The 14,296-nt window shown below is 41.3% G+C and overlaps 1 protein-coding gene across 9 annotated transcripts in view; it reads left to right on the top strand.

The window, feature by feature from the left end:
- Positions 1–14,296, top strand: part of magi1b (membrane associated guanylate kinase, WW and PDZ domain containing 1b) — a 97,546-nt gene that overhangs the window by 47,221 nt on the left and 36,029 nt on the right. For 8 of the 9 annotated variants that reach the window (XM_053868746.1, XM_053868741.1, XM_053868744.1 and 5 more), the window contains 6 exons: positions 4,530–4,649; positions 5,546–5,767; positions 8,281–8,506; positions 9,488–9,570; positions 10,477–10,512; positions 12,243–12,300. In XM_053868746.1, the coding sequence (XP_053724721.1) occupies positions 4,530–4,649; positions 5,546–5,767; positions 8,281–8,506; positions 9,488–9,570; positions 10,477–10,512; positions 12,243–12,300 (745 nt within the window). Of the gene's footprint in view, positions 1–4,346; positions 4,394–4,529; positions 4,650–5,545; positions 5,768–8,280; positions 8,507–9,487; positions 9,571–10,476; positions 10,513–12,242; positions 12,301–14,296 lie in introns of those variants that run through there. The other variant, XM_053868747.1, reaches the window with a different exon arrangement.

Here is a 14,296-nt window from a genome sequence, read left to right as displayed (position 1 = left end):
CTGCACAAATTCATAAATTACTTTTGGCTTAGTTAGGCAAGAAAGGCAGTTTCATATATTAAAAGAAAAAGACAATCTTTTTCGAACTTTGGTGATGTCATCAGTTCAAGTCACTTATAGTACTCGTATTGTGCTTGCTGTGGGGTGGTATGTAAAGATGAGGTCGTGTCCCTCGATACTGTTGGTTTGTCTGTTTGTATGTCAGTCTGCCTATGCACAAGATAACTTGAAACGTTATTGACAAATGTGTATGAAATTCAATTTTGGGAGGGATCCGGAATACCATCTGAATCCAGGAATTTTTTTCAGCATTTTTGCCACATTTGGATCGAGGAGGTACTTCGTCACAAAGTATCGTCACATGACTGCTCAGAAAACCAAATTTTAAAACTATAAAAAGCATGGACACAGTTGAGTCCAACTATGGCAAGGAAATACACATACAGTGAGTGTCAGCCATGTGTGTGTAACTTGATGCAGCAGTGGTACTTGGTCTTGTCTGTGGTGAACACATATCAAACCTGACATCACATCTGTTGTCATGTGCGAAGACACTGATCTGCAGATGTGTAGATCTGTCTTCAACCATATTCACTCTGGTTGTTTCTCACAAGAAGATTATAAGACGGGTTTTGATGGTTTAAGTGCGTGGCATCACCGCTATGTTAGCCACCGTTAGCATGGTTGCTACATTTGTTGGATCATGCATGTAATCAGAAGCGCAAAATGAGTCTCCTGAATGTTTAGTTTTATTCAAAAACCAAGGTTCAACTATACATCTGCTGAAGGAAGTGCGTTGACAATGATGATGGCTCCTTGATCCTGGACCTCTTTAGTTAAACTGGTTGAACCAGCACGACCACCGTGTACAGAGTCTGAGCCTCTTGGAAGCGATTGACATGACTAAAAGATGCCGGATTTTCATCCCCATAGACATCTGGGCGTGCATCATATAATTACATTTCAATTTGCAGTCTTTATCCTTCTCGACACAATTTCACTGTTTTGAATGCTCATGAAATAGAATTAGTTGTGTTAATATTATTTAGCTGTCGTCTAATCCAATGACGCTTTAGTGTTGTCCGTGGTTTGCTGTTTTGTCTGCATATTTTGGTCGTGTGAGCCGGTTGTCTGTTTATTAACTTTGTCTCAGTATCTAGTGAAAACAAACGTGTTACCAACCCTTGAAGCTATCGGAAGCGTCCTTGAATTAGTGTTATCTAAATACAGAGTAGCTACTTAAATCTGACTGAACATTCGTCACGCTTGGAGGGAAGTCTTTTGAATATGTTTACTTCATGTCAGCGGCAGAGCACTCGGCCGTTTTGCTCACTGTGATCCTGTTTTTCTTGTCTGAATGGTTGACTCCAGACTTAAGAAGTTTTATGATGAACCTTGTAACGCGAATGGTAGTTTTTAGCAGCAGCTAGCTCTGCATTTAGCTTGATAGCGGTGTTGCGCTAATGGCTACCATAGAAAAATTCATGCATGAAGTGTTGTTAATTGTTTTTATCAACTGGTTCCTGGTACTGTTGTGTGAGAGACAGTCCCGAAAAACTGTGTTCTGATGTTATGTTGTGATTTAGCAGTAAGTGGCCCATGTAGTCGCAATGCTACAGTCCTCCCTCTTTGTGTTAGCTTGTTAGCAGCAGCACAGAGAGACATGGTAATGAACTCTTTATTCAGAACCAAATGTGGCTTCATTTTCGATTGGTCAGCTTGTGTGCTTGACAGTGCAAATGTTTGGCACCAAAATTAGTAATTGACTGTGGTTGTAAACTTTCCATGTCGGGTGGAAAGTTCTGTGATCGTTTTGTTGTTTGCTCTCTGTGTGCGGACACTTCAGGAACCGCTACACACGCGTGTCTGCCTGGCACACGATTCATGACGCGAGCGAAGGAGTCTGACTCATCCGTCCACTGGATCGCCCCGGAGAACGCGCTGGCTCAGTGTTCTGCTCTGTTTCCTCGTTGTGATGGGACAGACTCGGACAGAGACAGACGTGTTGCAGAGGTTCATATGGTCCTAAATATGGAGGCTAATGCAGGGAGTGGCTGGTGCTCAGGCTGTGGGGAGTCCAGCCCTTGGGGCCTTGATCAGATGTGAAACGGCCCCCCAGCTTCCCTCACAAAACAAATTTTCCTCTCCGAATGAGTGTTAGCTGTGCTCCACAAGTGCATCAGAGAGTGTCCCCTCTTGACCCACCATCAGCTGTACCTTCTTTCAGGTCACTGTAGAAGGCGTCACCGAGCAGGTCAGCACTTTCTTCTCTTGCAGCTCCCACTCTTGTTTTCATGAATCTTTCATGTGCTCTCATGTGGACCGGAGTAAACCCAAGTTTGTGGAGTTCTGCGTCATTGCCGTGACAATGCGCTCGCTGCTTCAGAGGAGTCCCCAGCAACACATGACGACACGGCTTCTTCTCACTGGTTCATACTCGTACCCACTGTGGACGAGAAGATGACGACGTGATTCATGATTAGTGTCGGAATAACCTGGTTCAGCCCACTGCTGCCCATCGATGACATCATTCAAATTAGAGTTAAAAAAAAAAGCTTTATAAATCACACCTTAACATCAATTTCTTTTCCATTTTGCACTTTTTAATGCAACCTTGGCCAATGTCTTGACCGCTTGAGTTGGACAGACTTTATTTGCGTTGCAAAGGCTCAATTTATAATGGTATGAATGAATATATATATGAAATGAATGAAGACATACTATAAAAAAAATCATTTTTAAACAACATATTTTGGTTGTTGCTCACATTAACTAGTATCATCGTGTACTTGACATTATTTTCTAACATTTCTTCCCTAAAAATGTTGGTATGTATCCCCTGAGGCTTTTCACAATACTTGTCTGACACTTTGATCTTCATTAGACCAACACATAAATATCATTCCACAGAGACATGTGCTATGTGGCCTGATCTTGACATTCTGTCTCTCATTGCGCTCCTCAGTGTGACGACCTCCTTGCTAGTTCGGCTGCTGCTCTTTAGTACTCTGCTCACAGTTCTGGGTCCAGCTCGGACTCTTAATGACAACGGGTTTGTCAATGGAGGCTTTTGTTCTGAAGTGACAGCTGAAGCTCAGAGATGAGCTGGAGATGATGTTCTCACGTTGGGGCAGTTTTCATTCTCACACTCTCTGGGTCTCGAGTGTTGTTGAAGTTGTTGTGGTGTTTGAACCACAACTCGGGTGCAGTGGCTGAACACTGCAATTGAACATGTTTCTTTTAAATCAAACACACCCACACTTATATTTCTATCCTTGTGGGGTCCTTCTCATTGACAAACTGCTTTCTCCAGCCTCTCACCCTTAACTGAACCCTCCAAAACAAATGGCTAACCTTAACCAGGACTCTGAACCAAACTGAAACCCAATTATAATGACCCAGTTATTTTTAATGTCTTCTTTCTCAAATTGAGGTTTGGACCTCATGGGGTCGAATTGTCCCCACAAAGTCATACATTCCTCACAAAAATAGTGTTTTGTCAAGAATTGTCCCCACAATGTAGGATAAAGAAATCCCCACAACACACAAACACACAAAATTGATGAGAAAAGATGTGGTTAACACATACATTGTACTCACACACACATATTGAAACACACTTAAATAGAAAACATTACATGCACAAGCATGCAAAAACACCTTGCTTACTACACACATTTACACACCACAAACATAGAGTATATGAGAACTAGTACATTGAGTATATCTAAAAAAGGCCATGTAATGTTATGTAACGTAACGTAACCTGATGTAATGTAATCTAATGCGCACGCTTTGTATTACGCACACGTTTACTACACTCACTTCTCAAGTGTGAGTGCACACTATATTGCACACCCACGAACAAAAGGAGACATGGTATGCAGCACAGCACAGAAAAAACTAACACACAAATTGTAAAATACATATACAACTGCAGGGAATTACAGAAATGTAGTGTGGAGTTCATACACAAATGAAGTACATGCTCAAATACGAAACACTCAACCAGATGTGAAGTACAAACAAATATAAAGTTGGCACATGCAGTACACAAATACACATTGTGAACACAGTACACACGGCACATACATAAAGCGCATATAGGTAGAACACACACATACAAATGTGAAATAAACATACTGAAGTTAATAATACATAAACATCGCACACTGTTTGTATTTTGGAGTCACCAGATGAGAGTTTATCACAAATGGTCTTCATGGTCGAGAATCTCTTCTTAAATCTAGTGAGGACATCAAAGCCAGATGAGAACCAGTGGCAGCAAGAGCTTTGAAACAAAGACACTCACTACACATTTATTATTGCCTCCTCACGCGCTGGAACATCAAGCATGAACTTAAGAGAACATACATGTGGAAGTGGCTCAGAGGTCGGGGGGAAATTCATAATCTCCATCAAATTAAGTGACGGAATCTGTGTTCTGGCGTGTGATCTGTCGTACCATCATCAAGTGTTGTGATATTCCAGTTAGGTCAACGCTAAGCCACATGTGTTTCCTCGCCCAGGTACAACCCGCCCCCCTCGAGAAGGTGAAGTCTCTGGCGTGGACTACGACTTCCTGTCTGTAGGGGAGTTCCTGGAGCTAGAGAAGAGCGGGACTCTTTTGGAAATCGGAACATACGAAGGTAACGGCTCGTATTTTTCAGTTTCATTCAACGTGCATGAGGTTGGGTCAGCGGGGCAGCAGCTGACGTGAAGAGGGCCAGGCTTCAGCTGCGATCAGCTGGTGTTTTGACTCTTGCAGCCCATAAAAATGGCAGCACTTTTCTCCATCACCTGTCTGAAGATGACTCACTTGAATCTGGTGCGAGTCAGGATATGAGGTCATGTCCTTTCATATATGGGCGTCTCTTCCTGCTGTGTCTACTCACTCGCCCGGATTGACAGAAAGTGAGGACACTGAGTCACAACTGAAATGTTAAAGTTTTGACATGTAATAGCTTCTGTTGGATTCATTTATGAAAACATGAGTGTCAGTGAGATACTGCTCCATAGCTGTCCACCAGAGGGAGCATGACAGCACTGTTTTTTTTTTTTTCTCATTTTTGGTGAATAAATCAAGAAATGTAAAAATATTTTCACTGTACAGTGTTCAACTATTTCCATAATACCAAATCTTAAACCAAAATTGACCTCTTAAATGAATTTGTTAATTTTTTTTTATAATGTTCACACAATTATTTAAATGGTTTACAAGCTAAAAAACTAATGCATGAAATGAAAAAATATTAAATTATCAAATTGATTTCTATAATATTAATTACATTTAATTTCAGAAATACACCATTGAGCAATTGCTGTTACTTTTAAAATGTGTCCATCACCAAATAATGAAACTAATACCGACAACATTGAAAACAGCTATGAATATTCTCAATAAAATTGACAAATTTTCTCTCACAGTTCATTTGCATGTAAAGGTTTCTGGCAGACACACCAAACAGACACAACCCTGTGACCCCTCTCCTTTTCTCTCTCTGATTTTAATCTCCCCCTCCCGTCCGTCTTCTCTGTTGCCTAGGTAACTATTATGGGACGCCCAAGCCACCGGTGCAGCCCCCCGGTGGGAAAGTGATTAGCGGCGGCGGTGATGCCCTACTACCAGACGGGCTGAGCGGTAGCCTGCCAGGCTCGCAGAACTCCACTCCCCGACGCAGCAAGTCCTACCATGACATGCACAATGCTGGAATAGGCGGAGCGGAGGACGACGAGGAGCTCCCGGACATGAACAGTAGTGTTACAGGTGCGTGGCTTGGAGACATGTGGGTGGCAGGGTCGCTGGAGGGGTCGCGGGCAGGCTGGGGGGGGGGATCGTGTGAATGTCTGGATCTGAGGTTTGATTCACTTGTGGTGGGAACTCCAGTCCGTAGCTTGCAGGAGACCAAAGAGCCTTCGTCTCCTGCTGACCTCACACACACGCGCCAAAAACACACACAGATCAGCGAATTCACAGGTTGAGACTCCTCAGAAATTTGGATTACATTATGAATGGGAACAAGATGTTTATATTATATATGTTTTTCAGAGTCGGATGCTCATTTTAATGAATATAATATATGATAGTAATGTGTTTTGTTATGTTTGCGATTTGTGACTTTTTAAATGTTTTTTTACGGCCATTATTTTGTTCTTAATATTGTCACAACCACATTTTTTTTTGTTAATTGGTGTTTTCAAATTTAATCTTGCATCATAATGGTTTCTTCAATAGTTTTTTGTTTGTAGCCACTATTTCTCAGTTTAAATAATAATAAATAATTTTGTGTGATGCTTACATTATTACTATTGTTATTGTTTGGGGATTTAAAAAAAAAAAAAAATTTAAATTTAAATATTTAAGTTTTTTTCCCCACCACCACTATTTCAGTTGAGTTAAGTTTCTTTTTGAATTGATTGGAATTTGTTATGTAGTTTAAAAAATATCTAGCTGTCATTTTTATTATTTTTTTACTTAACTTTTGCCCATTTTTTTTCTGCTGTCAAATCTTCGTATTTTTTTCACGACTTAGTTTTCCTTTTTTTTTTACTTTTAAACTCTACATTGTTTTCTGTCTGTTTTCCATTTAGAATAGCAGCTATTTCTTCTACTTTTGTAAGTCCTGCTTTATTTGCTTTATCAAGTCAAACAAACGTCATACTGCACTAATATTTTTCTCACGTTGTGAGGACTTTGTTTTCATGTCCAAACCTTTATCAGTCAAGTTTTTTAAGAGACACTCGGTAGTGATGGGATTTCGATGAGCGTAGTTTTTATTTGTTTAACTTTGGTTCGATGTTAACTCTACCAGCTGAGTTGTTCCTACGCCGACATAGCGCTCGCATGACTCCTCTGATGCGGGACTCTGACATGGTCCGCTCTGGTTCTGCAACCTGAGAACCTGTTTGTTCTGGAGTTGGGCACCAGAGTGAAGTCCCTCCTCATACGCTGACAGACAGGGAGGAGGGAGGGGAGGGGGCGGGGCTTGGAGGCAGATGTAGTGGTGGAGACTGGTGGAGGTGAAGCCCACAGAGGAGCAGAGGAGGTTTGATGCTGAGCACTGGAGCTGCTTTGATTGGTGAGTTGGGGCTCCACTACTTCAGTCTGTTTCTATGGTGCCAATGACGAACACTGCCCCCTGGCTGCAGGCAGCAGCAACTGAATCTCATTTTCGACTTCATCTATGATCCTGTGGTTTCGTGTCTCTAGACCTTTTCTCTAGTCCGTCAGAGCAGTTTGGTTTTTGGTTTTGCCGTAAACATCCTGCTGCGAGCAAATGTTGTTTGTTCTGTCTTTGTGGAAGTGTGAGGCGCAGAAGTGTCAGTCAAGTGTGAACACACAACAGGAAGTGAGGTGACAGACTCGCAGGTCTGAGTGTGAACCGTTGAGTCAGCGTTAACTTCTTCACTGCTTGGTTCGCGATTCTCTGTGTTTTCATCATGTGACGAGTGACGAGAGACTAAGATTTATCAGCTGATTGTGTTGTTATGGGGGAGAGTCTTCTGAAAGACAACATGAGCATATTCAGAGAGTGTCGATCATAATATTTACAAAGGGAAAAACAGTTTTGAACACTTAATATTAAATATTGAAGCAAATATTTGTAGATAACAATTCTTATGTAGAGAATATGGATGAATTATGTTTAAATCAAAATAATGCACTCCTAGAAAATGTGTTACATATGCTTTTTTTCTCCCCTCAAAAGTAATGGTTGAACCAGTCATTTGTAAAGTTGTATTTTTTTTTTTTTGTCATGGTTTGATGATTTTTGGAATAATAAGTAAAATACATGATTAAAAGGAGGCTGCAGCACAAGCCACTACTCTTCATTTAGTAACAGAACTTATTAAAGAAATGAAATTGTTGGAAGAACATTTACATATCATAGGCATGGGGTGAATTGTAAATGGTATATTAATAAAGATTCCAGGTAGCAGTCGATTTTTTTCTGAAAAAAAGTGCCAATGAAAGTGGAAAAAAAACAATTTTGAAAAATGGGACAGAAAAAAGACAATTGAGCAAATGGGACAGAAAAGGGGATTTTGTCTGGAAAAACGAAAAACGATAATATATAAGAAAATATGTGTTGACAAAACAGAAATAATAAAAAAATATTAAAACCGGCAAATAAAAAGTAATAGAATTGTAAATTGACAAATATGAGACAGAAGGTAAAATCATAGACAGTAGATAAATAATAGAGGAAAGGAGGAAAAATTTGGTCTGAAGATGGGTGGGGCTCGTGACCTCTGACGTTTGTCTTCACATCTCTGCAGGAGACTCCAGCGAATTTGACGAGATTAACCACTCGGTGCAACCCTTCGCCCCCCACCGGAGTGACCCTCCATACCTTGGGACCAGCCCCTCACCACCGTCCACCACGGAGAGCACTCAGCAGTCACACCCTCACCTCAGCCATCCTCCCTCAGAGGACCCGCTGGGACCTCTGCCCGACAACTGGGAGATGGCATACACCGAGAGTGGAGAGGTGTACTTTATAGAGTGAGTGTTCCTCGTGGTAGCGCACTTGTATGTTCGTTTAAATACACCTGCTCCAGCATCGAGCAAGAAAAGTAAGCAGACAGAGAAGCAGTTTCGAGTCCTGGAATTAATTTTAAGACAAAGTTGGACTCTGATTTGATAGGTAAATAAAAAAAATATTGTTATTAATTATTTAATAAATACAGTGGTGTGTAACAGTTTTCAGACTCCCCTTGCATGCTCCTGCGTGATAACGCCAGGACTACTGAATATTAATCATGATAGTTTATTATTTTTTCTGTTTTGAACACATTCTCTTCTATTTGTTGGCTGACAGTGTTGAGAACTGAGACATACAAACTGCAAAGAATTTAGTTTCGTCAGTGTTTTCTCTAAACAATATAGAAAAAAATGGTTTTGTCTATATAATGCAGCCGCTTTTTGAAACTCACACATAAAAATCCAAATATTTTAGATTGTGTCAAATTTTACTGTATTTAACAGCCAAAAACAAAAATAAACAAATAAATAATTTGATTTTGATCATTTTTAAAAATGATTTATGAAAATGAGTGGAATATGGCTTAAAAAAGTTAAAGAATAAAATAAAATTATATTTAAAACATATATCTATATATAGCTGGATATATCTATACATATAAATACGTATATATATTTATATATATATATACACACACACACAAGAGAAAGGCATAATAAAATAATACATAACTTGTGTATGTTTTTCTTTTATATATAGTTATTTTTGTTGTAGAAATTTACGATGAAGAAACTGATGAAACCTCAATAAAATGAATATGAGCGTACAAAACAGCAATATAGTGGGTAAATGTGTGATGTCTTTAGCATGAGAGTAAGTTTAAAATAGTTGAAGAGTAATCCACAAAAAGAAGATGAAATTGACCTACTTAGATTTTCCAAAGCAAATCAAAACATCTTTAAAGATCCAGTACACAATGATGCGTTTACTTTCCTGTGCAGCCACAACACAAAGACCACCTCCTGGATCGACCCTCGGTGCCTGGACAAGACTCAGAAGCCCCTGGAAGAATGTGAAGATGATGGTACGTCTACGGGTCACACATACACAGTGAGCTCATCCTCGAAATATAGGCTGCAGTGAAAAGACTGACAGCGCTACTGATCGTAGAAGTGAATTCTATTTTGGGATTTCTTTTGAAGATCGAAAATATATTTCTAAAGCTGCCAACACTGAAGATCAGTATTTTGTAGTGCGGGCCTCCTAGTGGTCTGCAAGTGAAGTGACTTTTGTATTATATATGTTATATATTGATTAGATAAATAGATAAGATTAGTTTTATTATTAGATTAGTTTTATCTAATCTATTAGATATATAGATTAGATAAAACACAATTTACTGGTAATTAAAAAAATGTTTAAACTTAAACTCTGCAGAATTAATAACATGTCATAATTGTTTGGTAAAAAATATTTTAGATTTAAATATGTTCACTTTTGAAAGAAGAAATAAATACATAATATACATTAAAATAAAAAACAAGCATAATTATTTAACTTTATACAATACATTCCAATAAAACAGTTTTGTACTACAGAAACTTAAATGTAAAATTAAAGAAAAATAAGTTATTATACTTTTAGGTAATTTTCGCTGTTTTAGTTTGTGCTCCCCCGTTAAGTCTGCATGGGGACCGTGGCTGCATGGCCTCCTGTAAATTAAATGTTAGCCATTTTAATGCATGTAAGTGGTTTGTTATCATGTGGAAATTTGAGATTTTAAGAGACACATCACATCACTGACATTCATTTGTCATTTACTCTTGAAACTGCTTTCATTATACCTATAAAAAGGTGCAAGTTAAACGCTCAGAAATGGACCGGAGGTCTAGGCTTGGAGTGATTCTGCCCCCTAGTGGACTCTTGTTGTAAGAGCCGTTTATTCATTTCTCTCTCTCTCTCTCTCTCTCTCTCTCTCTTTCTTGAGCAGAAGGGGTTCACACGGAGGAGCTGGACAATGACCTTGGTACGTACACCCTGCGTCCATTCATGTGTTCATGCACTCATGTTGCAGTAGGGTGGGAGTGAGCCATCTCAGTTCATCATGGTTTATTCAGCGATAGTGAAGCTTCCAAACGCTGGCAGTCGTCATGACAGTCCCGCTGTGAGGCCCGAGCATCATAAAATCTCAGCCGCATGTTTGGACACGGACTGATTATCGATCAGCCAATCCTGCCGAGGAGAGAATACAGTCATGTGGCGTCCTACCAGGACGAGCAGGTGCTTCATGAAAGCACTTGTGTTGACTCCTGAGGAATCAATCTCAGCTCTGCATCAGGAGAATGAGATGCTCACATTCATCACTGGCGTCTGCCGCTCCACTCCATTGTTTGCTGTGGGTCGAGCGAGCGCCTCGTTCCCTCGCTCTCGCGCTGTGAAATGGAGAAGGTGATTAAATTTGGCGAGCTGTCCCGTGTTCCATTAGCTGTTTTAGTTAAAACATCTGAGTCCTGACGCGTGCAGCCGAGTGGATCGGGCCACAATTGGGCACGACAGTTGAGACACTTTGTGACTTGTGTGCGATTAACCTGTCAAGTATCGGAGTGCAGCGCTTCCTCTGACAGCAGGAGAGGAAGCCGAAATATCCGTCATGCCGAATCGCCATTCACTGGAGCGTGAGAATGGTGCTTGTGTTTGACAGATTCCCAAATAGTTAAACAACAAGTGGCTCAAACATTGTTGTGGTGTGATTCTGCTTTGTCATTCACAAGAAATCTTATTGTTGAATGCGTCACAAGCATAAAGGTGGTGTCTAAAACTTTTTGTATTGTTATGTAGCGATAGCTAAAACCACTGTTAGCTCAGTGGTGCGGTTGTTTCTGTATGTGAAGGTAGCTATATATACTTCCTGCTCACGGTTGCTGGCTACTTTTTGCTCCAGGGTCTCTTAGAATTAATCAGTTTATTAAATTCAGTTAGGTCGCCTTGATTTGAGCTGCTGTTACTGTTCCCCAGTGGACTGGAAGTGCAATCACAGCTATCTGACAGATCGAAGTTTTACGATCAAGTCTCACAGTGTCCGTTATTGTTGCAGTTTGAGAAGACATTGGTGATGAGAGGCTGGAAAAAAACCCACATTAAGTAAAATAGTGGTTCAGAGTTGCACCAATGGTGTTGTTCCCTTTAGTTTGGCAAACAAGGATGTGGACAAGGGTTAGTGTTGCTGGTGGTGTCAGGACTGCAGACTGGTGCGTCAACATGGTACAGTCCTGCCGTCGTAGCCCAGTGGCAAGAGGAAGTTGCCACTTGCCACTACCTTCCTTGTCTTCTTCTTTCTTATAAAGCACTGAATAGCCCCTGCCTTTGTCGCGTGGTAGCTGGGATTGTCTTCACACTTTGCTACCCAGGCATGCTGGGAAAAACAAGCCCATAAACGAATGAATGCTCGCAGTTGTTCCTCGACTTTCACCCAGCCTTCTCTTTCTTATTTGGGTCTTCCTCTCTGCCCCCTCGCTTCCTTTCATCTCCCCTCTCTCTCCGTCTCTGCCAGTGGGGTTCTTGCTCTGTTTTTTTTATTTGTGATGTGTGAAAATGTCACCGGCGTGTTGGGGGAGAGGGGGCGGCCAGACAGACGGCTGGACAGCATGAGAAGCTGTGTGGCCCCGGGGACGCACCGACAGATAAAGGTCTTCATCAGCCTTAATCGGCTGGAGCCGTGTCTTGAGGTCTCACTCTCCCCTTTATTGTCTCTTCCAGAACTTCCTCCAGGATGGGAGAAGATCGACGACCCGGTGTACGGCGTCTACTATGTGGAGTAAGTCAGCAAACTCTTCACCTCACAGTAAATGAGCTTGTTTTGATCGTCATTATTGCTTTTGTCTGGAGAGTGAATTTCTGTTGTGTCGTTGGGGATACGTGCAGCGCGTGTGGAACCTTTGGGCCTCAGCATCAGTGCAAATGTGTTTTTGATGTTGCTCAAAGCTGCAGTCGGGGGGCACTGCTCATTTTAGATTTCTCTGTTGATATACATCATGAAGCAGTTCTTCATTTCCCCGTCGCCAGGTGCTCGTTCAGCGTGATGTAGGTGCGGGTCCCGACGCGCTTGCAGAACTGCAGCTAACGTTTGACATTCAGGATGAAAGCTAGAGGAACAGGCCGTTCCTTGGTTTCAAAAGGCTCCTTCATTTCCTGATAATTTCACTGAGGAAGACTCTGGGCATCAAACCTATCAAATTTAAATGCTCTCTGTAGAAGACGGGAAGAATGAGAACATTCACAAATGGTTCCACTAAACTCTGATCCGACCACGTCTGAGTGTGAAACATTCTCACTTTGTTTCATCACTCGTCATGATGACACGCATCAAGACCTGGGAGTCTGTGACTGTCTGGGTCCTGAAAACATCATGCTGCCATTTCATGACAGCCTCTTCAGCCTTATTAAGCCAAAAAGTATTTTCTAACCAACATGATCGTGGAACCACAGGTGAATGTTGTTGGAGAGAGCTTTGGACATTCCCTGCTTCCTTGAACGCACCAACGCTATTCTGTTCTGGTTTCCAGAAGCTGGAACACACATGAAGTATTCCGACCGTTGGAAGCCGCTAACCCCAACTATATTTATACTTTGTGATACTGGTGTACAGACAGGAGGACGACTGCAGATTGCAGAGAGATTTACTTGTTATCATTACTAAAGAGCATAAAAACAGCAGAATTATTGGTTTTATTGTCACCAATTCAGTTAATGTCAACCCTCCTTCCTTCCTAGTTTTTCTTTTGGACCGCTTCAAGATTGGCTGTGTTCTGTACCATGTTTATTTATTTATTTATGGGGGATAATCATGGGAATACTGGTGGAAACCCTGCCAAAACTGCAGCGAAGAGAACGAGGTTCAGCTATATAATTATTATTACATCACACTTCACTTCAATGTGACCCTACGACTGTAAATCGTGTCTGCATTTCAGAGGCGCAGCTATAACATTATCAGTATCAAAATGTTGTAGGTTGGACGTGCATCTGGAGACGTGAAACGTGTGTTTTTTTATCTACCTATGTTGCGGTCCCTATGACTGAAAACGTCAATGAAATGGCGAAAGTCCGTGAACCTGCCATGTGTTAGCGCGGATGTCCCCCGATTTTCAGCAGGAGCTGCAGCGGGTACTGTGGCGTAGTTTTCCATTTCCACAAGGAGGGCAGCATGGAGGATCGGTGCCCTATTGTTTGAAAGATATCAGTATTAATAAATTTTAGTGCTATTATTAGACACAAAGTTAACTTTTTGCTTTTCCACATTGTGTTATTATCAGGACCGTGATTCGCCGACTTTGTTAGAATCTGTTATTAGTCGTGTTAGCATGTCAGCTTGAGTTTGTATGACCGGTGTTAATGCTGGGTGGTTTGATGGTCTGGTTGCTGGGTGACGGTTGTGATGTGTTTCTAAACCCTCCGTCATCACTGTCGTCATGGACGACTGTGAAACTCTGACGTCCATTCCTTGTGATCCCAAATTAGGTTCTTTCGCAAAACCTTTCCATCAACACATACTCACTCAAGGTGATGCGGAAATTGTTGAGTCACAGCCAGTCTGATTGTGTCTTCTTCAAACAGTCGGTATTAAAGTCTCCTGTCTGAAATGACTGGCCGCAGCAGAGCTTCTTCATCTTCTGGTTTCCCGAGTGACAAGGCTCTTTATTGCATTATTGAGACGCTGATGCTGTAAAACTCTCTTCCGGCCCTCTTTTCTGTGAACCTGCACGGTGTACTGTGAAGGTACACCTGGTCTCACTGCGTGTTGCGGCCGGTAA

This window comes from Synchiropus splendidus, chromosome 6 (genome assembly GCF_027744825.2).
Source record: "Synchiropus splendidus isolate RoL2022-P1 chromosome 6, RoL_Sspl_1.0, whole genome shotgun sequence".
NCBI lineage: Eukaryota > Metazoa > Chordata > Actinopteri > Syngnathiformes > Callionymidae > Synchiropus > Synchiropus splendidus.
This window is presented reverse-complemented; position numbering and strand designations above follow the sequence as displayed.